General features: G+C 40.7%; 2 protein-coding genes across 2 annotated transcripts in view; both read right to left on the reverse strand.

Moving 5' to 3' along the window:
• LOC131472878 (putative monooxygenase p33MONOX) overlaps positions 1–27,480 on the reverse strand; it is an 81,711-nt gene that overhangs the window by 42,511 nt on the left and 11,720 nt on the right. The window lies entirely within an intron of this gene.
• gfpt2 (glutamine-fructose-6-phosphate transaminase 2) lies at positions 729–18,333 on the reverse strand. The gene is made up of 19 exons (XM_058650347.1): positions 18,219–18,333; positions 16,428–16,535; positions 14,795–14,902; positions 14,545–14,670; positions 13,936–13,994; positions 12,608–12,742; positions 11,527–11,588; positions 9,797–9,876; positions 7,091–7,208; positions 6,274–6,437; positions 5,956–6,051; positions 5,424–5,521; positions 5,162–5,282; positions 4,915–5,072; positions 4,617–4,731; positions 4,308–4,435; positions 4,019–4,186; positions 3,275–3,436; positions 729–1,879 (listed from the first exon to the last, which is right to left on the reverse strand). The coding sequence occupies exons 1-19, from the start codon at positions 18,223–18,225 to the stop codon at positions 1,835–1,837; spliced, it is 2,058 nt and encodes a 685-aa protein (XP_058506330.1). The 5' UTR covers positions 18,226–18,333; the 3' UTR covers positions 729–1,834.

Consider the following 27,480-nt stretch of genomic DNA (forward strand, 5'->3'; position numbering starts at 1 on the left):
ATTTCAATATTTAGACTTTCTGTCTTAAAATAAGGACGGACCATCTAACAGTTTTGAATATTTTAAAATAATGATTTACTATCAAAAAGTGTCATGATGAGCTACTACTCTAATATTTTGACTTGCTATTTTGAACAAGTGACATACTATTAATAAAATATTTAGATTTGCTTTCTCAAAACGACTCACTGTGTCTGCATTTTGACCAAAAAAAAAAATGCATCTATGAGCAAGTAACATCTCAAAATGTGTTTTTATTTTATTTATATATCCTTTATTTATAGCCAGGGAGGTCCCATTGAGATGCAAGATCTCTTCTTCCAGGGAGTCCTGGTCAAGATAGCAGCACAAATACTACAGATAATACAGAGACAAAACTATTTGAGATATAAAACTCATAACATATTAAAAAAAAGCTAAAGAGAAGTAGATATAGGAGAGTCAAAAATAAAACAGAGACAAGTGCAGAAGTAAGGCCATACACTATCCTTAAACCGAAAAAGCCTCTGTATAACAACGTTTCCTTCATGACGGTGCATACAACACCTTTGAAGGTACTCTAGTGAAAGGATGTTGTGGCTTTAATTATTTTTATTTTTAACATCCAGGATATTGCTTGTCATCAATGAAATCTAATACTTTTTCTGATGATATTATAACTGGTCATGAAGGGCCCACTTGTTGGCATGCAATGATATGACTGAATAACTGAACACAGATAGAGCAGACTGCTTAGTCTTTTTTTTTTATTGATTGATAGTGTCCGTCTATAAAACATACAGTATAAAATACAATCATAGTTATAGATATAAATCAAACCCTCTCTTTAGGCCCTATAAAATAAAATCAGATAAATACAGATTAACATTATGATTAACCCATAGAAATGTCAATACAAAAGTAGTAAAAATCACGGTAAAAGGTTCCAGTTCAACCATGAACTGACTTTGGAAACTGCAATTCTGTTGAACAGCATAGACATTCAATGTGTTTTAAATTAAAATGGAATGTAATAAATGAAGCAGAAACATTTTTTTTTTTTAAAGAATGAATGCATAAAAGTTGGAGTAGAAAAAAGACGACTGAAATTAGTGGGTTAGAAACCCACCCGGCACAGTGACTGCAAAAATATCCAACAACCATATAAAATTTATATATATACATATATATATATATATATATATATATATATATATATATATATATATATATATATATATATGATTACGATAACTATAGATCTAAAACAGAAAGTACTACATTTCCCCTTGTGCAACAAATGTTTAAGATGCTCCATACAGACATACGATATTCATAAAACAGGAAGAGAATGAATCACCTCATTCATGATTGTGTACATTCATAATGCACATTTGGTCCCAATATTGCACATCTGTAAACACTGCAATACACCTTTTGCATTTATTTTTTTTTGGCTCAACTCGAGATTCGGAAAAAAAAAAGGCATAGCATGTTTCTTTGGATGTTTGTGATTGTTTTCATAGACTGTTCCGCAAGGCCTGAGTGGCACTGGCACGTCCTCAGCAGTATATTGGTCAGACTTCACATTTCTCTCTTCTTATTCTTTTTTTTTTTTTTACTACTGTACCATATACCACCCTCTTTACCACCATTCACTCATTCATTCACACACACACACACACAAACACAGGCCCTGCTTCACCTCATCCCACACTCACAAGCGTATGTATGTACACACACGCAAAACACACACACACACGCACTCAGACTCACACATTAAAATCTCAAATGTAAAATTGCACTGTAAACCTATGAGCCTCCTCTCTCTTTTTTGGGGTTCTATGAACTGTTTTTATTCCACCGTCACTGACTTGGCCAAGTTCCTGGGACAGTCAACCTGCACAGAGAAAAAGCAGCAACAATGTACACTCACACTTACTACTCATTACAATAAAACAAGTTAACAATTTGGAAAAAGTTAAATTCCACTTAATTGCATCCACGGATATTTTTTGTTAAAAACAATGGCAGCCTCTCCTCTCTCACTTCAAAAACAAAGCAATCTACATATGATCAACGGACTAGACTGTTAAGATGTGGATAAGTGGATTGTTCTGGGAAGATGGGGGCATGCACATGCTCTAAATTGTGTATATATAGTCAATTTCAATACTTGACTGTGTAGCCTAACATGTGCAAGGGACCTTTTGATGATCAGGCAGTGTGTTGAGTTAAATGTTGTTGTTTTTTGTTTGTGTGTGTGTTGTTGTTTATTTTTTGTTTGTCTGTTTATTTAGTTTTTTTTCTTTTTTTTTGTAAAAATCTTGTAAAAAAAACTACTTCTTTGTGTGATATCTGAAACTCCTCCTTGTTTTCAGATAGCTACAGTTTGATTAATCTGACAAGTCAACATTGTAGTTCATGTGATCTACGTCACCACGAGGCCTGGTTCCGACTTAACGTAGGACTATCATGAGTTGCACATAACTTTGAACTTGAATGACGACGAATCAGAATTAATTGGAGCTACTGCGTCTAAAACTGTAGTAGGTTTCCTTCAGGCAAAAAACAGCTCATCTCCCAGACTTGTGTAGAAATGTAAACACAATTGTAAATGTTGAAATTAAACAAAATACTTTATACTATAATTACAATGTTTGATTTAATTACATTGTAAACATATACACGTATGATGCTAACTGATGCATCAGTCCTAACCAATTAAATAATATGACAATATCATCAGGTTTGCTGTAGGCCAATTATAATCAAACATGTACATTACACAGATTAAATATGTTTGAATAGCAAATTAGATGGATTGCAGAAGATATTCTCCAGTGAATGAACATTTAAATGTGCATTTTTCTTTACTGTTGGTTTTGGTTGTTGTGCACAGGTTTAGGTATTTTGACATGATTGTTCTGATGCACCAGATCCTCATATGGGGATTTTGCTTTATTTTGGTGTTCACAGCAAATGAAGTGTTACTTTACGTTAATTATTTTATAGCAAAAACTATCTGAAATTAAAAGATGTGTGTACAGTACATTGGGAATGAGTCGAGATACCAGTAATCAGTACCTGTGTTTTAAATTTCTTGCTCCTGCACCTTAAATGTTATGCAAACATTATACACGTTACATTACTGTGTTTGTCGTCTCCTATATCTAATCTAATATTCATGTGTGCTGCTGACCTCTTGGCCAGGTCACCCTTGGAAATGAGATTTCCATCTCAACGGGGTTTCACCTGGTTAAATAAATAAATAAATACTGTGTTGACTACTTACATCATATCCTCGCAAGACGGCCAAGTGGAAGGACAGCAGCTGCAGAGGGATGATACTGAGGATTCCCTGCAGACAGTCCACAGTTTGTGGCAGTTCAATTGTTTTGTAGGCATTCTTAATCACCTCATGGTCGTCCTGGCAACAGAGGATGATGGGCCGACCCTGATGACAGGAATGTTAACATGAGTTGGTCAGTGTCATGTCATTAGTTATGATGGAGGGTTGTTTTGTGATCAGACCGTGAGAATACCAGACACCATTTTTAATCATACTGTTTCGTTTTTCCACAACAATCTAAAGAAAGTGACATCATACGTATGCCTTAGCTCATTTTACGTGGGAAGGTGTTATTTGCATAAGAATGGAGTCTGTTAATATCAACAAACTACCAACTCCCAGCACAACACAGGCCAAACAGCAAAATGCCGAGCAAAGACTAGGGTGTTGCTTTTGTTAGCTTATCAGTGTGCATCTGGTCTGTGAGAGGAACAGTGCGGTCTGTTCTGTCACTGTTGTGACTGGAGCCCAGGATGTGCGGTCGTGGTTGTCGCGAGACTCACACATATTGAAGCTGCAGTTCAGTTAGGGCCAAACATGTCGCTAGTAACAACTGCCTCTTCAAGAAGATTACTGAAGTAATAATGGGGCTAAATGCTCTTTGTACTTCTAAGGACTTACTGTTACAGCTTTATGACCTACAAAGTGCACTATAGCGTCCACTACTGTGGTTTTTATGGGACTTACCGATCTAGCAGTGACTTGCTGCAGAGCATTCTGGCACTTCACATAGCAGGAGTCCTTCATGATGACCATGATGACTGGCATGTCTTTGTCTATGAGAGCCAGAGGACCATGTTTCAGCTCCCCAGCCAGGATGCCCTCTGAGTGCATGTATGTGATCTCCTTTATTTTCTGCATAACAATAAAAAACAAAACAAAGAGAATACGTTTATTTATGTACGTATTTAATACGAGGAAAAAGCTTCTTTTTTTTTTTTTTTTAACCAACTACTACGTGGTGGTCTCAACTTACCAGTGCCCCCTCCAGGCAGGTGGCATAGTTGAAACCTCGGCCCATTACCAGAAGGGACCTTTGCTGATACAGTTCATTGGCAATGGTCTTGATCTTCTCATCCAGAGTCAACACCTTCTTAATCATTTCTAGGAGATTGTAAGAAGACTGAGGTGAGGTGAAAGTCGTGTGGTGATGGTTATGGATGGAAGTACAGGTTTTATACAGATGATGTACTATTTAGTTTAGAGAAGCCATGTGCTCATGCAGGGACCATTATAGGCAATTTACAGCATTCAATGTGATGTGTTTGTGGGTTCGATCACTGACCAGGAAGCACCCGGAGGCCATTGAGGATCTCAGTTCTTCTGTTCTGTAGGGAGAGCCTGTCCTCACTCATCATCAGGCAAAACATGATGAGAGACACAATCTGACTGGTGTAGGCCTGAGTCAAACACAAACATATAAGCTGTGCTGAACAGTGGCAGGAAGTGCTTTATATAATGACTTTAAACTTCAGTTGAACAGGGACACTTTCCCCAAAGTTGGGTTAACACAACAAGAAACCACATTGTAAGTATTTTATTTTGCATTTGAAAACTGTGTCGATGTACATCGTGAACTGTACCTTGGTGCTTGCCACTCCAATCTCAGGTCCTGCATTAATGTGGACTCCACAGTCTGTTTCCCTGCAAATGGAGCTGCCCACTGTGTTGGTTATACCAACTGTCAGAGCCCCCCGGTTCTTGCAGTAGTGCAGTGCCATCAAGGTATCTGCTGTCTCACCTGGGTGAACAGGGGGAATGAAAAAATACATTAATTATTACAAAAGTGACATGCTTAACGTGAAACATGTAATCTATTATTATTGTCACCTGACTGGCTGATGAAAAAGCAAACGTCGTCTCTGTAAACAGGGGTGTTCCGGTCCAGGAAGTCACTCGCCAGCTCCACCATCACCGGCAACTCTGTCAGCTCCTCCAGGATCTGTCTTGTCTATATAAAACAACAACTCACCATGATCACAGCTCTCATAATTACATAACAGGGCAATGTTATGACACTTGATAAACAGTGGTCGTCATCAGTCTTATCAGTCTTATCAGTCTTATCATAACTCATCACAGATGAACTCACAGCCACTGTAGCATAAAAGCTCGTGCCACAGCCAATCATGATAAGCCGCCTGCAGCGTTTGATTTCTTTCAGGTGATCCTTCAACCCGCCGAGAACCACTGGGAAAACACACGAGTACAATTACATCAGTAAGAAGACTGCTTCGCTTCAATGCATGTAGATTTAGTACATGACATTTACTAGTACATTTACATTACATTCAGTACATGGCCATGTCATTATTCCCTCTGGCGCAGAGGTTGTTTTAAGTCTCTTTGTTTGCTTGTCTGTATTTAAGCAGAATAACTCAAAAAGTAAATAATGTATGTTTAATGAAATTTTCTGGGGATGTAGGGAATGCCCAAAGGAAGAAATATGTTGGTGGCGATCCAGATATGGATCTATGGAGTGCTTTCCCCCCCCCCCACATTTAACATGTGCTACATATTAAGGAAGAACACCTGGCACCGAAAGCATGACTCCATTCCAACATGTTAGTCACCGCTTCAAGGGATCTGATCAAACAAACACGGAGAAAAGATTACAAATTCACCTTTGTTGGAATCAAAACAAATTCGGCCTCTCATAGTGTTGACGACCGACTCTGGCTGCTCGAAGATCTCCTTCTGCATGAAGGCATCAAAGTTTCCTGTAAAGTGAGGATCGTACATTGACATCAGGTTATCTGGTAAATTGAAATATGCTGAAAATGGACAGCAGTGTTGTGTTTTCACGCCTTCATCCAGTAGAGGACAAGCAAGTGTCCGTATATGCTGTATGCTTTAATTTTCATGCTTAGCTTAAAAATAAGAGTGAGTTTTCCCGTCATATCTAACAGATAGCACAGTAGTCTCTGTGATGATCCTCTGACCTTTCATGATCTGCTGCATCTCCATCTGCAGGGTCTGGATTGCCCTCACAGGATCCTCACCGGCCTTCCGGCTCATCCTGTGGATGGACAGCTTCCCTCCTGTAACCGCTGCAATGTCATTATCCTCCAGGTACAGCACCTTGTTGGTGTGCTCAATGATGGCACTGTAGTAAGAGAGAAAGGATCCGTGTGTGTGGTGAATTAACAGATGAATTTCTGTTGAATATTTTTAATAGCTAGAGAGGGAAGAGACCGGTGATTGGAAGTGACTCTTCAGACTTTGTCACCCCACAAGAAAATGCATCACTCTTTGAATGATTAGAAAAAAAATTGTTTAAAATAAGGTTTTAAATCATGTACAGTGCTCCAGTATCAAACCACCCGTTCAAACATGTTGAGAAGCTAGATTTTTATCATTCTGGTCACATTTTAATATCTTACACAAACAAAGTGGTCTCTCATTCTCTCTGTCAGCGACACCTGCAGCTTCACAGTCTACTCCTCTTTCTGTTCTATTTCTACTTCTTTATTCCCTCGTCTTTAGGAATGTTAAACAAAGTGGCATGTTTGCAAAGACATCATATCTACCTAAACAAACCAAAGGCAATAGTGTAGGAGCAGTTGTGGAGGAGTTATGCTACATTACCAAGACATAGTTCTTGTTACGCCTAAGAAATCCTGAACAGAACCCTGTGTTCATTCTTTACTCCATAATTCCTCTTTACTCTTTATAAGCTGCTCTCAGACACTCTTTTTGATCATCCACTGACAGACATTTTAGATTTCCCACAAAACACAGAGACAAATGGTTTCCAACCTGGCGTCAGAGGCGAAGTAATACTCCACAGCCCTTCCATCCCCCACAGAGTTGATGGAGTCTGAGCAGTCAGGTCGGTTATGGCTGTTCTTCTCGATGACTCCCTCCTTCGAGTGACCTACAAGGTTAAGAGTCAGAAGCCAAGGGTCAGAAGTCACACTGGGACTTTGAGCCACTAAAACAATCAAGATGTGCTCATGACTTGAATTCCTTTGCTTTATAGTCGGGTCCCCGCAGTGAGAAGTGATTAGCCACATGAAACGGTAAGCGAGTTAACAGTAAGAATCTTACGTAACAAACAAACCAATAAAGTTTAGGAGTTAACTACAGGCAACTGGACTTGCTTTATTTAGGTAGTGAACTTACTGAAACCTAACCAAAGCAAGCACCAGTTACCTAAGCTTACTCCTAAAGATAAAAATGACCCGGAGGACTGAGTGTTTTTATTAACTATCATTGGTCTGTCTCTCTCTCTGCAGTGTGAGAACTCTGTAAGCTGCAGTCACAAAACAACAGGTTTGACGTCACGTTTCAGCATTAAAGCTGCTGTGTTTGAAGATGGGTGTGGTCTGACCCTCAATAACTAGATACTGCTCATTTGTGTGCCGTCGCACTGATGGCTGCTCTACATTCGTGGATTGGAAGGTCAATATTTTGTTAAGTTCATTGTCTATTGCTTTATCCTGCACACGAGGGTGACGGGGAGCTGGAGCCAATCCCAGCTGACAGGGTAAATGAACAGAGACTGGAGGACTGTTTGGTTCATGGGGTTATCAGCAGTTATCTGCACTTATCTGCAGTGCATGTTTCTGATTCAGAGCCTTGCTTGGTGCTAACAGTTGGGGGCACCAGGGCTAAAAAAAAAAAAAGAAATACATTTAAAAGAAGAGGAAAATCTAAACTACACATAGAGGGCCTTTAAAGTCAAATATTATAGAAATCTGCCAGATAAAATAAACAATCAAAGTTTATTTATTAACTACTTCCTTATATGTACATAGAAATAATGCACATTTATTTCCACACAGCTTTCTGTGTTAAAGTTAAAGATAATAGATTAGTTTTAAATAAATGTGGAGCTCAGTATCATTTGTTGTTGTTTTGACGGATGCAAAAAATACCATAATGATGACAGCTGGCTTTCTGCATATGTGGACTGCTCAGTGAAAAACCCATACTGGTCAACCGCTATTTCCTTCCTGGCCACAGACCACTAAAGTCTGCCTTGGACTCTGGACTGGAGTCACTATTGCTATTTGTACCATAACCTGATAAGACACAAACAGATTTCTGGAAATAATGACCATATTCTTTTCAGGAAGCATTTGAATTTCCAAAATGCCAGTGCCTTGTAAAACTACACACAGAAGTCCCGGGTAACAATAAAGGAAAATTATTGCACAGTAAAAGGCAGAACCATGGTTAGCCAAGAGACGGATGTCTGTGTGGATTAATGTCAGAGAAACAAAGCAGCTTTACACCACACCACTAAGAAAATGCTTGCCTTTTTAGCAGGTGTATTTAAAATAACTGCACTTTATGAGGTTCAGGGTGTGAAGCCAATGAACATTAAAGTTAATATAGTTGAGCCTTTTGCCCTATGTCAGCTGGGATTCGCTCCAGTGGCCCAAGGGGAGGATAAAGCAGTAGACAATGAATGAATGAATTGATCCTAAAATAGTATTCCCGTTTAGTCACAGGAGGAAACATGTCCTGTGGTTATTTACTAACAATTTTACACACACTATCCAGCTACTGCCAATACTTACCATCATTATGAAATAAATGGTCTATATAGCACTTTGTTACGGAAGTATGAATCCATAGTAAGTGCACTGGATTTTGGTCTTTGTTTCCCAAGACATAATCGTCATTGTCTGTTTGTCCAAAGAGTGGTTTGCATTCTCCTCACATACTAGTCACTAGCTACTTGAGGTTTTTTTTTATATACTTTTGTGCTTTGCTATAACTAAGCCAGCAGTTCATCAGGTTCCTGTGCTTATTTGACCAAGACCCTTGACGTATCTTTGTGCAGCTCACAGACACAGACGCTGCTCGGTGACAATCAGCAGGCACAAGGCTGATTTTAGCTTTGCATAGCCTTTGGATAATGGTCTGGCTGCACCCATTCTACCACAAAAACTGCTCTGAATTGTTTGGATTTCTTAACCCTTTAACGCCTAAGCCTCAGAATGTCCGTCTGGACTTTTAGACTTATTTTGTAAATTTCCCCACTGCAGGACAAATAAAGGACTATCTTATCTTATCTTATCTTATCTTTTAACCATAACAGGGCCAGGAAATGTGCCGTGAGTAAGTGCTTTTGCCCATTTTATCCAGAATAACGTTCAATATCTGGCAGCTATTTACAATTAACCAAGTTAAAATATTATTAGAGTATTACTAATTTAAAATGAAGAAAAAAATAAAAGTTGTATTTAGAAAAAAACACTGTAGTTGTACACAAACACCAGATTTTGCATGTTAATTATTATATTTTTGAACAGTACAAAACATCCGCGATACGCTCCGTGTTAAAGGGTTCATTTAATCCGAATTTTCTAGGCAGCACCAGGATGTAATCCCTGACAGTGTGGGTGGTGGTGGTTGTGGTGGAACGTTTGCTCACTGGGAGTTGTGCAGTGCTATAAAAATCACTTTACGGTGCAGTGTAAGCAGATAATGGCAGACGGGAACACAGCTCACCACTGTTGTACTGGATAGAGATGTTTTCAGTCAGCAGCTCATGCTCGCTTCGCACCCCGATGAGCAGAGGACTTCCTCTCCTGATGCAAGAAGAATGAGAAGCAGAAAGAGAGAGAGAGTGGATGAGGTGGTGAAAAGGAGAGGATTAGACTTTGTAGATACACAGTAAGGTCAGACCTAGTCATGTGGTCCTTTGTGCAAATATGAAGTATAGACAACCGGACATCCTGTTCAACTCCTGCCACTCCTCATTCATCTCCATCTATTCATATTTACCAATCTACGTAGCTGTATATTTGTATCTTAACTATACATTAAATCCAAACTATTCTATCTTGAATTATCTGTCTCTCTAGAGTCCGTTCACAGTTCCTGGACTAAGCCACTGCTTCCTGATTGGCTGCTGATTCTATGTGGATGTCTCCTATTGGCTGTGAAAGTGCCACCAAATTTGACAGCCAGCGAGGCTGAGGTGAGAGGAGACTAATTACACAGTCATCCTGTGGTGGGGGCTCAACCAGTATAAGACAAACGAATTACATCAGTGACTCTTGAGAAAAGTGTGTTTTGCCTCTCCTTATTTATTATCCTTTTCTGTCTGATCCCGTCTTTCTCTCTAGCAGGTCTCTGGGGCACAGCTACACTGACGTAAGAGTCCTGGTTGTTTTAAAGGGTGTGGGGCTTAGAAAGAGAGGTTTGCAAACAGAAACATGTGGTCACTATCCAACACATTATTTACCCTGAGGGAGGGAGAGACAAGAAACCAAGGGATAAATATAAAAGTCAGAGCAAGTAAGAGAAAGCTCAAGTGGTGGAAAGAAAGAGAAAGGGGAGGACAACAGAATGAGAGCGAAAGGTCCTTGATGACAAAGAGTGAGTGCTGACATGCATCACAGACATTACAATTACAAACATTCCTCCATCCTGGAAAACAATGCCGACTATTCAACATATCGACCGCAAAAGTACACTGAGCTGAGCCAAAAGTGTGTGATATTGATATCAGCTCTCAGAGCCGTTACTGTAGAAACTACAAGAACACACAACACACATGACACTCAATGCCAAAGTGTCCTGACCTTCAAAGCAAGTGTACTACAAAAGCAACCTCTCCATTACTGGCACTGCCTGGAAAACTATCAGCATTTCACACCAATTATGGCTCTCTTTATCAGTTGCGCTCTTCCCTTTGTTCTTGCCCACTCTCTCCCTCACGCGCTCCAGGTCTCTTTCCCTTAATTCGTGACAGCTCCCTGATGCGGTGAAGTTATATAGTTAAATAAAACAATCATAAGTAACTAACTGGGAGTACTGGCAGCTGCATTTCTCGGACCTAAAACAGGAAACTCTCCAGTCTCTCCATTAATGAGTCACAGGGAAGCCGGTGTAGAGCTGGCAGTCCAGAGGCCAGAGGCCCAGAAGGGAGGAAAAGAACCTGAATTCAATTTCTACTCTACTCATCTCTTTGCCTTGGTCTTAAGACGCAAGCAGGGCTGACACATACGGACTCACACACGCACAAAAAAAAGGGATAATTATCCTTTATCGTAAGCAAAGCCAGAGTCATAACATGTCACATGTAATGGATGCAAGTTAAGAAAAGCCACAATGACTAAATCAAGGAGTCTCCTAAAAAATTGTATTTGGTAGTTGCAGTGGTGAAAACGGGGGTGAGTCATAGCACAGATAAGGGTCTGTGTGTTTGTGTGTGTGTGTGTGTTCATACTAACCTGGTGCACACAGCCTCTGAAGGGAAATGACGGCTTTTAAACACCAGAGCAAAGGCCCCCTCCTGAGAGAGAGAAAAGTAGAGGAAACAGAAACACAAGAGTTTACGTTTGCGTGATGAAAGAGAGAAAATATAGCAAAGTTAATGAGGCTGTGAAAGAGGAGTAGGGAAAAAGGGTTCAAAAGAAAAAAAAGAAAAGAAAGAAAAGCTGTGTGTGTATTCCTAGAAAGAGTGTGTGTAACCTTTAAGGGGAAAAACATTTCGTGAACACAAGCAAATGTTTCTTTGGGCCTTGTGGGGTCTGGTCGTTGCGGTGTGGGTGTGGGTGAGTGTTGGGAAATAGTGGGGTACGGGGGCGGGGGGGGGGGGGGGGGGCGGGGGGGGGGGCGGAGTAAGAGAAATAAGACCTTTATTGTATAACGTCATCTGTATTTCGAAAGCAGCAGTGTTGCCTATGGTGGTCACTTAAAGCACAACTCTACGTGTGTGTGTGTGTGTGTGTGTGTGTGTGTGGTGTTAACAGTGGGTGGGGTTAGCATGGGACGCGAGTGTGTGCGGAGGGCGTCATGGTCATGAGTCTGTTAGTGGGTTTAACTCTCTGGTTCCCATTACACCAAATCCAAAATGGCTGCTTTTGCCGACTCTGAAGAGAGACAATGTTTTCCAGATGAGAAGTGTGAAGCTCTGGAGCAACACACTCACAAACGGGGAGAAACTGTCCTGCTGCATCTCACCCAGAGTGGTGAGGCGAGTGATGATGTCACCTCTGATGCAATGAGAACGGTTGCCATGGGGGCTGTTGCTGTGATGTGTGCCGTGTTTTCTTGCACAGATTGAGTAAGAAAATGTACGTGCGCATGTATGACTGGTCAGTGACACATTTAATGACTTGCTGTTACTCTTCATAGTTACCAGGAAACGGGTTGTAAGACATTCGCATCTAATTATCAACGCAGTTGACGCATACAATAAAAAAACAAGAGAAAACATAACAAACGGGGAAAAACAAGAGTTTTTCCTTCACTGTCTCTGCTGACATAAAGTGGGTTTGTGTGTGTTGCGAAACTGTGGAAGCGTCTCACCAGCTGCTGAATGACTCTCTCCACCAGCTTGGAAAAGGAGAGGTTGTCGCTCTCGCGGTTGTCATACACATACTTGATCAGCTTGGGGATCACTTCTGTGTCCGTCTCTGACTCAAACTCGTAGCCTTTGTTGATCTGAGAGAGAGACAGTGATTGTGATACAGTTTATGTAAATAAACACATCTATACATAAAGACACCAAGGGCGCACTATAAGAAATCCATACAAACACCGCTGCTGAACTCTGAATAATGTCTGGACACTTTTTGTCTGGACATTTCTGTACATGAACGCAGTCTTACGGTTTGGAAAGTGAAGTCAGCCACCAGCTAACTCCACTAGTTGCAAACAGAACTCAGTTTATGGGAAAATGAGCCTAATTCCACTTAATTTATGACACTAGTGAACATTTTCCTGAGAAGTGAATGATCTGAATCAATAGTTTCAGTCATTGCATTATGTCAATTTTCATACAATCCAGGGCATTCTGCATTCGAGTTCTATACGGAGACTGGTGTAGGACGTGCATGCCAGGTTTTTATATAAATAGTCTGTCCGCTTTTTTGGAATTTAGGGAGCACTGTTTTTAAATCAGCATGGTTAAAGTCCCCTACAATGATGGGAACAGCCTTAAGATACATACTCAGCTGACTGCCAAGGATGTCATATGAATGTCCAAGGGGCCGAGCTAGCATTAGCATCCGGTGGAATAAACACAGTGAATTCCCAAGGAAGATTTTGCCTCCTCTCCCTACGCCGCCTTCATCGCCCTCCCACAGGGATGGTAATCCGCGGAGAGCCGGGGGCCGAGGCAAAAATCCACCGGGATGTCGTGGGAGTGGAGAAACTCAGCTGTGACTGTCTGTTTACTGTTTAATCCCACTTCTCTGAGATGGTGCCGGCTGTAGACGTTGTTCTACTGAACCTCTTTTTTTTTTTGTTACGTGCCCACCAGTGACACTTTGTCCAAACCTTGGTTCGAGGCTTGAAACTGCAACGCTAATACTGCACGTTTCAGACCCACTCGTAAGCGGACGGGAATGTAAACAGTGTCCGCCGTCTTTGCTGACAGTTACGCTAACAGGACCAAGTGTCACTGGTGGGCTCGTCACAAAGAAAAAAAGAATGAAGATATTTCTCAACCGAGGTTGGGAAGCACATTTTTTCATAAATACTAGCCCTATTCTAGTAATACCAAGCTACATGCAAATCAGTGCATAAGTATTCGTGTAAGATAACTGCAGAGAACACAGCAGAAAGACCTGAGTGGCAGTGAACAGCGCTATTGAATTATAGAACAGGATTTTCCTGACGATAATGTGACTCACCAGGTAAGCCTTCAGCTCTTTGTAGTTGGTGATGATGCCATTGTGGATGACAACAAACTCTGGAGAAAGGCAGTGACGTGAAAAATAATTAGAATGATTATACAGCCAAGTGTGCAGTAAACATACTATACTGAACCTCATTGAATAATACGTTCAAAAGATAATTGGTGGGACAAGTTTGCAGGCTGTCACACTTTGTACTCATGAGCATATAAATCACTATTCAAACCAGGGTACACCATTGACACACCTCAACATGAAACAGCTGACAAAGAAATAAGAGTTTATATTTAATAGAGAAAATGCAAGGTGTGTGAGGGTGTGTGTGTAAAACACTGGTATGTAGCATCTTAACCTTTAACAAGCCCATTTGCACATTAGTAATTTTGACAGTATGGAAAACATACGTGTCCTCATTTCCAGGGTGCACACTGTTTCGCTGTCACACTGTCCTGACTTACACGATCTGATCAGAGCCACAGTTAATGTGAAAACGTGTCGAAATGGCCGCTGAGCAAAAGGCCCATTGGAACGATTCTGCGTTACATAGATTTGTGTGTATTTGAACAGTGTGTATATGAAAGAGTGAGTAAATGGTATTTTTTTTACCATTTTCCTTGTCGGAGCGATGAGGGTGGCTGTTGACAGCGCTGGGTTCTCCGTGCGTGGCCCAACGAGTGTGAGCGATGCCAAAATGTGTGAACAGCTCTGCGTCCAAGTCCAGTGTGTCTTTTTCTGTCCAGGTCAGAACCAAAAAAAAAGCCAAAACAATGAATGATACTAATATACTATACTGACAACAGGGGACAGCAAATGCAGCAATCTATGCAAATGTATGACGAAATGTGTATAAACCCACTGTATAATTCCTCATCCAGAGCCTTGACCTTCCCCGTCTTCTTGATCAAGCAGATGGTGTTGCTGGTGATGTCCGTGCTGGTCTTGTCAGGGCCATCCACAGCAATACCTGCACACACCGGGGAGGAAGTGATTAAAGATAAACCATTACAGCGCCAAAGAGAAAGGCACTAAACACGCAACTGTCACGATAAAGAGATTGTTACTGTAAAACTACCTGAAAAGGCCATTTTTATTTGTCTGTCAAATTCTGCGATCATTGGCATCTGGATTGAACTGATGTGACTGAAAGTTTTCATCAGCAAACTGTCACTGAGTTCAAGTCGTACAACGTGTGCATGTAACGCTCGCGTATGTCTTGAATAAACCTGTTTTCACGGCAGATAGAGATTTCGACCTGAAAGAGTAGGCCAAACACAGGTTTGCTAAAACAACAAATCAAAAAAAGACCTTCGCACAGCACTGTTTATACTTATTTACAATGTGCAAACTTGTATTTGTTACTTCATTAGGGGCTTTTCTGGCATAAACATTGACCTTGTCAGGACTATTAGTCTTCATGGAGACCAAAACCTGGTCCTCCTGAGACAGAACCTCATGTCTGAGGTGTAAATGGCTGAATTGCATTAAAGTTCTCCAATGCAGCGATTGCATTTTTTATTAGAGATGAGAATATCATTGTTTTGTTTGTTTACATGCGTAAAACGGTCTGTCAGGCTTAAAAGCAGTATGTATTTCATTTGGAGGAGTCATGTGATACACTGGCTGTGTTTCACATGTGCCGTGAAGCTTTGGAAGCATACCTACATTGGTATTTCATTATTAGCCTGTGACAATGAGGTGTACTGGGTGTTTAACATGATTTGTGAAACTACATAGAAGAAATGTGTATTTCCTCTGTTTATTCTGCAGTTGTCATGCCTTTTGTGGTGCTGGAGAAGAAGAAGGAGCCATCAAAAAGACAGCCGTTTGAAATTCACTGTGTCTTGTATTCAATCCAAGTGGCAGCTACATGAGGAACTAGTTAAGTTTAGGGCTAAGACTTGGATTGTGGTTATAACACTTTATTTAGGCTGTCCAAATGAATGGTTACAGTGTTGTGTCCTAAGAAGTATAGCTATCCAAGCCTGTGTGTGTGTGTGTGTGTGTGTGTGCCAGTTGGACACAATGTGTAACATCCATGAAAGGATCCTTTACTTGCTCCTGCTCAAATAGGATAAACAAATACAGAGCGTAAAACAGGAATATCAGACTCCAAGAAACAACGTGGCATGAATGCATGAGGCATGATTCTACCTCCGTGTTTTCAGAGGTGTGTCTTGGTTTCTCTTGTCATACCAGTTTCTCTTCATTGCACTTTAATAAATGGCTGGGCATTTATTTATAAGACACATGGGGAGACATCTCAGTGGAACAGCGTGTGCTTGTTTTCAATAACACACTGATGTAAAAATGAGATGACAGCATGTACAGAATTTAGACCAATTACGCTGGTTCGATCATAGCATTTCAAACTGAATATGGTGTGAGGACACAGGTGCTGCCAAGGAATATAAGCATATGTGTGTGTGTGTGTGTGTGTGTGTGTGTCTGAGGGTGTATGTGTGGCAACTCTGTGAAGCTGCGCGTCTCACCTGCTGAATCGTACCCTCTGTACTCCAGTCTCTGCAGTCCCTTCACCAGCGTCTCAAATATCTCCTTTCTGGTGCGAGGCACTTGGTAATTCAGGTAGGCAAAGATTCCTTTTAGAGAGGAAGAGGCAGAGACTTAACTTATTTCCTCGGAAATGCTTAGAAGTCCACAGAAACTGCAAACCACACAGTGGGGAACTTTTTAATTTCAAAAACTTTGTTAGTGTAAGTGGTGGGGGGGGGGGGGGGGGGGGGATCAACAGTCACCAGGTGACATTTTAACATTCACTCTGGTTGTTAACAGGTCATATAATGGCTGTTCATTGAGGTCATCCTCTTCCTTACAGCTGTATTACTTTTATTGCCTATGATTTTCATCTTGTAATTTATCGTGGAAGGACAAGAAGACCCAGGAGGCGAATGTTGCTGGTTTCCCCCTCCTCTCCTTTCTCCCTTTACACCCTGCACATCTGAGTCTGGGTCTGCCAGAGATTTATTCCTGTTAAAAGAGCTTTTTTTGTCTCCACTGACGCCATTAGTGTTTGCTCGCCGTGAGACCTATTGGATTTCTCTGTCCCTCCATATATTGTAAGCTCATTGCAGAGCCACAAAGTACAAACACTTTGTAAGTACAACATTCACATCGCTGTACTTTACTTTGTTATTTATATTTCTAGCCACATTTACTTTTACTCCACTACATTTCCTTTAAACTACCTTTGTTACGTGTCAGTACCAAACTAAATCAGAAGATGAAGAGTTGGTAATGGTCTGTATTTATAAATAAAGTGTGCATTTTATATAAGAAACTTATATAGTACAGTAAATGTCATATACTTTTTTAAGACTTTTACTGAAGTAATATTATAAAAAGTGACTTCAACTTCTACACCAACGTAATTTTCTCGAAAGATACTTGTACTTTTACTCAAGTATCCCTTTAAGGTACATTATACAGGACTGCAGTTTATACAGTTTCCACAGAATAGTCATCTTCAGGAGTTAGTTTGAAGAGGTGAAACGTATCCAGAGCTAACTACTGAAGATACTACAGTACAGTGCCACATCCACCCCTTCCCTTCTTGTGCATGAGGTCCAGTGCGCAGGAATGTTCCGCTCAGCTCGATCTCCCGCAGAGACAGAGCGGGCCATTGACGGATGTACATTGCGCGCACTGTGTTGGAGCAGCCAGGTATATGTTACTCCACGCGCATGCTGCAGCGGACCAACCACGGCCTCTTCCTTGGAGACAGGAGGAGAAGCCGTGGGGGGACAGTTGGCCAGTTACACGAGTGGTCAGCGTGCCACATCCAGAGGTGTCAAAAGGTGCGAGATGCACCAACGCGTCCGCAGTAACTGGGGTCGTTGTGAAGGACAGAGTCACTCAGTTGTTATTCTCTCTCACTACAATCATCCCTATGTATGTGTTTGAAAAGTAATAGCTGCTTCGGTTGCTGTGTCTTCGCCCGTGGCCGAGAACACTGACACGTTGCAGTTGCGCCTAAGTATCCGCACAGATCGGATGACATGGACCCGACTGTTGCGTTTGACGAGTGACAATGCCACGAAAGTAAGAAACAATGTCCCAGAAACTCTTTACGCGCAGATATATGCTCGACATATGATCGTCAAGTCCCCGTTTTATCGGCCAGTTTACACAGAGTCGTGTCTCTGTCCTGCGTCGGAGAGAAGTCACTTCATTTGTCGTGCGTAAGGCTGCCAACTCCTTGCAACAACTTCAGGAAAAAGTGCAAAAATAACTCGGTGGAAAAAAGAAAGAAAAAGAAATCTTACCACACATCGCTCAAGCTGTGGTGTCCTTTCTGTGAGAAGATGGCTTATAAGTTCCTGGCTTGGAGTGATGATTGTGCTTGAGTCGTGTTGAATCCAGAAGAACTGCACACTCTCACTCTGCATTTAAATGGTGTTTCCTGACGAGGCTGCAGCCACACCTCCCTCCTCTGTCTTCACCTCCTTCTCCTCTGTCCTATCAAGGCTGCTGCTGCTGCTGCTGCTGCTGCATGTCAGAGGTGGATGGACACCTTATTGTTTGATAATATACATTTGTTTACTATAGACAGTGTTTATTTAAAGTACATAAAATGGATACATGAAAAGTCACTTTTTTATAATATTACTTGTAGAACTTTCCAGCAGGTGAAACTATTACTCTACATATTATTATATGTGAATAGATGTTATGATTAAGATGACCCCAGTCTGTGTGTATGGAGAATGTTCAGGCCGTAATTTGTTAAAGGTTAACCTTCATATGTGTCTCTGTCTAACTACTGATCATCAGAACCAGTACGTGTTGTCGGTTTACAGGCTACTTACTCGTGTGTGAAATAAAACTCCATAAAGACACTCGAGTTGTTCCCGCTGGTTGCCCTTTCCAGAGGGGAGGTTATTGAGCTGGAGTGAGCAGTTTAGTAAGTCTGGACATTACTCAAGGAAAAGTCTTAAAGTATACGACATTTACTGTACTTAAGTATCAAACATAATTTTCTGATATAAAATGTAGCGTGTCTGAAGCGTGTGATGGGGTATGAAAGATGTGTGACTGGGAAAACTATAGTGTAAAGCAGCTCATCAAGACTAGAAAAGCTCTATACTGTATAAACACAGAACATTACCACTTCTTCTTCTTCTGATTTTATTTGGCAGTAACGAGTAACAAAGATATTTAGAGGAAATGTAGTGGAGTAAAAGTAAAAGTTGCTCGAAATATAAATAACAAAGTCAAGTACAGATATGTGAATTATGTACTTAAGTAAAGCATCGTAGTATTTGTACTTTGTTGCATTACAACAATGGTTCTTAGTATGAAAACTGCAGTTCAAATGGAGTTTATTATTATTATAATAATAATAATAATAATAACAATACCAAATGTTTTCATAGACATGTCATAATATGATTCTCTTGTAGTGGATTCAGCAGAATCAAGTAGCTCCATCTGACGCAGGTATGCAGTGAGGTTAGGTTCAGTTGCCATATAGGATTTTGTGTAAGTAAGTATGTGTATGTTGTTACATTACAACACTGGTGATGGTTTGACCTGTGTATCCATGTGTGAACTCTTTGCTCCAGGAACATTTAAGTTTTGGGTGAAGAAACAGGCTGAGTAGGAAACAGCACTGTGTTCCTCAGCAGATTCAATGTTGATAGGAACAAAATGTTTTCAATACAAACATTTTTCTGGCTCTAAAATGAAGTAATTACAGTGGAGGTATGAATAGAAATACCTCTGTCACTAATTCCTCTGCTGACTCTGTTCAGAATGTGCTACTCAATGTACTACTTTAGAAATACCTCATCTTAATTAATTAACACATCTTCTTTTTATATAAGGTTAAGAATTATGGAAGAATATATCAGTTTTATTTAGTTGTTTCTGTACAGTAGTGTTGTTATTGCTGCTGTTTAGTCATATGCAGAGGAATAAACGACACCATCAAAAGCTACATTAGAGAGTAACAAGGAAGTTTTAACAGAACATTGTGTTTTGTGTTTTATTTGGAGCCTGAACAAGACGTGATCATATCTAAAGTTTACAGATTCCTGTCACTACTGATCTGGTTTGTGAACACAGTGCACATCCTTCTATACAAAGAGCATAATTGCCATCCATTAATATGAATTGGTAGTTCATGTCTATAATCTATACCTAACCCCAGAATGGAAGGTTCATTGAGTTCCACTGTCTGTGCTGGTGGCAAAACATGTTGGTTTGGCTTAGGTAAATCGGTCACTCTATATTGACCGTAGGTGTGAATGTGAGAGTGAATGATTGTTTGTCTCTATATGTGTCCCTGCGATGGACTGGCGAACTGTCCAAGGTGTACCCACGCCTATCGCCCGATGTCAGCTGAGATTGGCACAGCACTCCCCCGCGACCCTCCTGTGGAGGATAGAGCGGTAGAAACTGGATGGATGTTGGTTTGGCTTTCAGCAGGCGCTGTGTTTGTATCCACTGGAAACAACAGCAACAGCGTAGACATGAAGGTTGGTCATGTGATCAGTGTGTGTTGATTTCTCATTTACCTGATTTATGTCCTAAATATTCCACATGACAACTGAACCTAACCTTACTGCATATCTGCGTCAGGTGGAGCTACTTGATTCTGCTGAAAAGCAAGTGACGTACACTACAAGAGAACCATATTATGACTTTTCCAAGAAAACATTTGGTATTATTATTATTATTAGTAGTAGTAGTAGCAGTATAATAAACTCCATTTGAACTGCATTTTCCACACTAAGAACCAGTGTGGTACAAATACTTTGTTACTGTACCTAAGTACAAAATTCATGTATCTGTACTTTACATTGTTATTTATATTTCTAGCAACTTTTACTTTTACTCCACTACATTTCCTCTAAATATCTTTGCTACTCATTACTGTCAAATAAAATCAGAAGAAGAAGAGTTGGTAACGGTCTGTATTTACAGTATATAGAGCTTTTCTAGTCTTGATGAGCTGCTTTAAACCAAACTGCTTTTCATAGTTTGGTTTACTTGAAGCTCTTACTTACTTCTAGCTCTTATTTGTACCCAAATGTTTAAATGCACTTATTGTAAGTCGCTTTGGATAAAAGCGTCTGCTAAATGACATGTAATGTAATGTAATGTAATTTACACTATAGTTTTGCCATTCACGCATTTCATAAACCATCACATGCTTCAACACAGGGTTAAGTGTCTTGCTCAAGGACACATAAAGACTATCCGAGCCAGGAATTGAACCCACACCCTCGCAGTTGAAAGACAACTTGACCTACCACTGAGCAGCCATACTTTTACTTCTTAAAAACTTTTTTGTCAAAATGACACTGTAACATGTCTGACTGCCATACAAGACTAAGTGTGGCTCTCATCTCAGTCCCTTCTCTTTGGCTCAGGTGAAAATATTGAAATGATCACAAACTAAGACAGAAAACAGAGGGAGGTACACGTGTAATCTCTCTGACGACACACTCTCCGCGTCACTGTGAGTGGAATGTGTGAATGCGTCTCCGGCCAAGTAACACGCCTCACTCCGCTTTGTCCAAACCACCTCAGCCCATACACAATGACGATAAACAGGGAGGGACTACTTTACCAATGGCCAACAATTAGTGCATGAAAAACTTTAAATCGCAGTGTTTCCACCGAGCCCCACACATCTGCCATAAGACTCTATTCATACTCAAGTGTGCTGCTTGTGCTTATACAGTGTGCTTATGTTTACTTGTAGTCATAATCGTTACACAGATATTTTTGCACACATTGTCATTGCGCACATCCTGGATAATCACTTTTATGGCATCCTGCTTTTCATTTGTTCAAAAAATAATGTGCGTGAGTGAGAATCATTACATGAAGCCAAAGAACTGCATTCCTACCTTGGCTGAGAGGATTATTGAGAGCAATTAGGTGTGCATCATTACCTTATTAAAATCCACCCCACACATCAAAGTGTCCTTAATTACTATGGTAATCTAAAACGATGAGCAACCGCAGGGCTTTGTCGTGGATAGTTAAAGTAATTGAGAGTTGTTTCATTCATTTTTTGGTATTTGAGTCTTCTGTTGCATCTAGTTAGTTAGGACTTCACCTGCGGCGACTCGCGTTTTTCGTCTTTGTTAACGGTGACATTGTAATTATAAATGAAAACAGGCTTTTGTGTCCTGGTGTCACATATACGTGAGAAGGAACGACACAAGGTCACCCACTGGAAATGTCAAAAATAGCAGAAACATGTGATGAGTCCTTGTTTGGGTGTTTTTCAGTGACTGTGTTTATTTCTCGTTTACCTGGTGTTTTATTTCCTGCTAGATTCCCATGGAACCGGAACCAAACCTCTGTGCATATTTGCATCAGGTGGAGCCTCTCGAATCTGCTGAAAAGGAAGCAACAGCCATGAGAAGATAATTATATTAGAACAGTTCTAGTAAAACATTTGGTTTTTATTTCCTGTAATAACTCTGCAACTTATCACTTGTTTTCCAAGGAACCTGCAGAGGCAGGATGAGAAATTTGTCCGTATTGGTACATGATTGCGTTGGTCATGACATTGTACTTTGTGAGGAATAACAAGCAAACAAACAATGCTTTCCTTACAATGAAAGTGATCAGAACAAGAGCAATAAGGCATGACATGATGTAAAAGCTCCTGGCATGAAGCAGATACACCTCGATGAAATGTAACAACAGTAAATTCAGAAAGTCAGATTTACATTTTTTTTAATTACTCGACCAAAAGTCAGTCATCATTGCACTTTAACTTTTCGACCATATCACGTTGTCACTTTTTGTGGAAGCACGACTGACGAGATGAATTGAATTAGTGATAAAAAATAAAAATCATTTTAACAACCTCACAACCTCGGAACAGACAGAGCTCTGTGTCCCCCATGTGATCTCTGGCGCCCCCTGAGAGGGGCTTGGACCCCAGGTTGGGAACCATGGACTTAGACAATTGATTGGACAGATAAGGAGGCTTAGTTCTTGTATGAACTCTGATTTGATAATGTATTAAAGGAATATTTCACCGATTTGCATTTAGCTTTGTATTAGTAGTAATACAAAGCTAAATGCAAATCCGTAATAAGTATTCCTTTAAAATCCATTTCAACGACAGCTTCCATACTAATAGAACATATGAAAGATATAAATCTCAGTTAGACTGGTACCAGCAGTAAGTATTGAGCGTTGGTATTGTCCAAACCACATTACTCTTATCATCATTAGTAAGATACACCACTTATCAACTGACCACAGATAACGACATCATATAAAACTATTAGCGGCTATTTCCATTCAAGCGTGTTGGAATGAATGATGAATACATATCGGCTGACAAGGTTCAGAGATAAATTGCTCGGTGGATTCAGACAGAAATCTTTTTCATGTGATTCAGATTTAATAACATGAAACACACACACACACACACACACACACACGCTGGGTTCGAATTCTTTGTGTGGACACTCGGGTTAACCCTAACCCTAACCCTAACCCATAGACATAATGCATTCTAACCTCAAACATCACAACTGAATGCCTAACCCTAACCTTAACCATCACAAGTAAGTGCCGAACCCAAACCCTAAAACCAGGTCTTAACCCTGAAAAAGCCTTTTAGAGTTGTGTGGCCCAGACAAAATGTCCTCACAAAGATAGATGTTTAAGTTTGTTTTTTTTAGACCTCACAAAGATGTAAATACAAGTACACACACAGAGGCAAACCTCCATCAGCAGCTCTCCGAATGCGTGTGGCTCCTACTTGAATGTTTGGTGAGTTGAGCACCTCCAGCTGACTGCTCCAACCTTGGTGTAGGGTGATCTCCTCTTCCACATCTGCTTCATGTTAGGGCCTGGGGGCCAGTACAGGAGGGCCCAACACCACTCTCTGCCCCCCTCCCTCGGTGGGGGGATGGTGGTAGGATGATGCAGCACAGAGCACAGAGACGGGGACATGCAAAGACAGAGCCTGGAAACATGGTTTTACATCTAACAGCTTTAGGTCACACAGTTCCAGCTTTTACAGGTTCTTAAGGTGTTTGAAACACACAAGACGTGATTTTGGTGTATATGAATGTTGGTGTAGTCTTTGCTCTCGTCGGCATTTTTATTTTTAGACTTTTTATCGTTCACACACGAACACACACACACGCTGCCTCTTGGCACAATCTCGGAAGAATCGCCAGAGTCCAAGAGTCCCTATGGCACTTACTGGCAAGAGGAAGTAAGATTCATTTACTTCAAATCAGATTTGATGTTCACTGACATCTGTCTGTGTGTTTTCAATGGTCACGGCTGTAAAAGCAGAATGCAGATGCACACGTTTTCTGCAGGAGCGCTTCAAGAATGAACGGGAGACGCTGTGACAGAGGCCCCCTGCTTCACGCTTTATGAGGTTCAACATCTTGCTGTTACATAACACTCTCCGATTTGATTTGTGCGTGACCTACATGTGCGTTAACTGCCGTAACACTGTAACTTATCTAGGTAGCGGGTATGATTTAGGTTTACTTACACAGGATTCAGTGCCTCCCCACAGCTGTAAGTTCGACTCAGGTCTCTGTGCAACCCCCTCCTTCGTGGGTTCACCTCCGGGCCATGTCACTGTGAATCAGCACCAGATGTGTTGCTGGAGTCAGTTGGCATCGGATATGACACAGAGGACCCACCCAGCAGTGAAGCGATCCCCCCACACAAAAATAAAAATCTTTTGGTGAGTTTTGTCACCAGCTTTTCGTGTCATGGTGTGAATAATTTCCTCTCACCAATGCTTGAAGATACTTGAAACACAGGCCAATGAAAACCAGAGGTTTAAACTTTTTAAATATGTCCATATGATGATTTTTAAACATGACACAAGGCACCATGAAGTAGCCCATAAAAGACTGTTTCATGAGGTTGCTGGGATTAAACAACACTAGTAGAGGGACTTTAATGGGAAGCTTTACAGCAGTGGTCTCAAAGTCGCGGCCCGGGGGCCACATGTGGCCCTCCAATTGATTTCATGTGGCCCTTTCAAACAATATCAAGTTTTAACGAGTCATTTCTATATGTTTTTATTTTTAAATTAATAGATTAATTGTACATCATAATTATGTTTTTTTTATGGTTGCATATTAAAACAACCACTTATATTTTGAAATTATCCAATCCAATCCAACTTTATTTGTAAAGCACTTTAAAACAAACACAGAGGAACAAAGTGCTGTAGAGAATAATGGATAAAAGACAAAAGAAGTAAAAGAAGTAAAAGACTCACATGAGGCAATATAAAAAGTACATATAAAAAAAGTAATTAACACGGCATATTGATATGTTATTGTGAGCTCATAACGTGCACCGCAACTGTTGCTTTTCCCCAAAAAGTTGGGCCTTTTTTTTACTTGACTGGCCCCCGACTGACCAGACGAGACACAAAATGACCTGTGGCCCACAGGTCATTTGAGTTTGAGACCCCTGCTTTACAGGTAACACATGGAGACTATACATGTAATAATAGTCTGACACTTGTACTAATTTAAAAATTCCTTTGGTGTTCTTTAAGTAATCAACCCTAGGTTTCTTTGCAGGTTAGTGAATGCATCCACAGTGGATAGAGAAAACATTAAAATACCACACGTACTGGTCATAGTTTAGTGCCTTTGGAAGTCGTTTTATCTTTGTAGATCAGGTAGCAATCTGTCTTATAATTGGATGTGTGCACTCAGAGTTGGTGAGTGGAGTTTTTTTTGACATGTTCCTGGAGTCATCGTGACATGGAGTGCCACACTCCTACACTGATCAAAGGGCTTTTATGCATTTTTACGCCGTGTTTCTAGACATAGTATCACAAACACATTTAACCCTGGAGCACTGGTTTAAGAAGATAATAAAATAAGTCATGGATACTCCAGAACTAGAAATAGTATTGCTTCTTTGTAATACCAGTTTGGCCAGACTGAAAAATCTAGGATCTCGGTTGTGTCACATGGGTGTGATGAGTTACAATTCATTCAGCGGAGTGGGGGGGAGAAAAAAAAAAAAGGAATGTTCAGAAAAGAATTTGACAGAACCAGTTCTGAAAAATAGATGAGTAACTTGAGCGCGTCACGTCACACTGCAGATGATCACGGCCACTGTGGCAGGGGGAGGAGCTTCACACATCTGTGCGAGAGCTAAATGATTTCTGTGGTCGAGGTGGGGAGCAGAAAGGAGGGGTTTTTTTTTTCACAGAAACTATGTCATGATGGACCCAGAGAGAGACAGAGACCTCTGTATTATGTCATGATTGCCTGTGGACTCCACCCTTTGCTCTCCGCGTCCCTGTTCTTCTGTTTTACTCCCAGTCCCAGACGTTTCAGATTAGCGTTGCTGACACAGTTCTGTCTGTCGTAGGTTGTAAACAGTGCACGCATCAATCAGAAAAGACAACCAGGAGTGAAAAACGTTGTCCGAATATGGAATCCATCTAAACTCATACACCAGATTCATTGTACTAACTTCTGTCAAATGTTCTTTTTGCCACCGATCATGTGCCCTCCTGTGTGAATGGTCTCATTCATCTGGGTCATAGTCATCTTCAGCAGTTAGCTGTAGGCAAGTGGACTTGCTTGAGTTATGTTTGAAGACGTTACACCTCTGATCCAAGAGGCTTCTTGAGTCCCTTTTGGATGAGAGGTGTAACATCTTCAAACCTCACTCAAACACATCCAGTTGCCTACAGCCAACTACCTGAAGCTTTTGTCTTTCTTAATGGCCCGCAGTTCTCTGTCTCCACTTGTCCACCTCATTTGTCAGTCACCTTTGTTCCTGACGCACCATCTGAAAACCAGACATGAACTCCCCGAAGCCTGTAATTAGGTCAAAGGGAGGTTTCCTTTAGAAAGGACCTGTAATTTACGAGTAAATGAAAGTCAAAATGTAAATTCAATGAGAGAAAGAAAGTGAACATTCTAACGACAGTACTGTGCAAATGTCTCAAGGCACCATATCCGCTAACCGTCCATAAGATGAACTCGTAAATCACGTGTATGTAATGCTCAAGCATGTGTTGAATGCAACTGGTGTAATAGACCTTTTCCACAGCAGATGTTTGACACCATGCAATAGTACAAAGGCGTTCACTCCAGAATTAAGAGTCAGGGTTGCATATCTATCGTTTAAGTACAAGGGTCAGTCACATAGATACTTGACCTTTTTTTTTTTTTCCCATAAACGTGTTATTTTAAAACTGCATACATGTTTCCCATATTTTCTGGATGCGTTCCAATAAAGTGATTGAAAAAAATAACTGTACTGAATGGTCATAGTAGCTGAAACTTGGATTGGCCTAAGACTTTTGCACACCATCAAATCCAAAACTCACACAATGTAAATGTTCCGTGTCTGTATTCTGTTGCAAGAAATTAAACAAGGGCAATCAGCACACCCTGTAAAAGTCCCTGGACTCTCTCACACACACACAAACACAAACACACACCGTAAACAGAGCATCAGACAATACGTGCTGAGAGCTTCAACAAGGCTGTAAATATCTGCAGTTCATGGCAAGGCTTGCAGGCGATTGGA

This window comes from Solea solea, chromosome 14 (assembly GCF_958295425.1).
Source record: "Solea solea chromosome 14, fSolSol10.1, whole genome shotgun sequence".
NCBI classification, from domain to species: Eukaryota; Metazoa; Chordata; class Actinopteri; order Pleuronectiformes; family Soleidae; genus Solea; species Solea solea.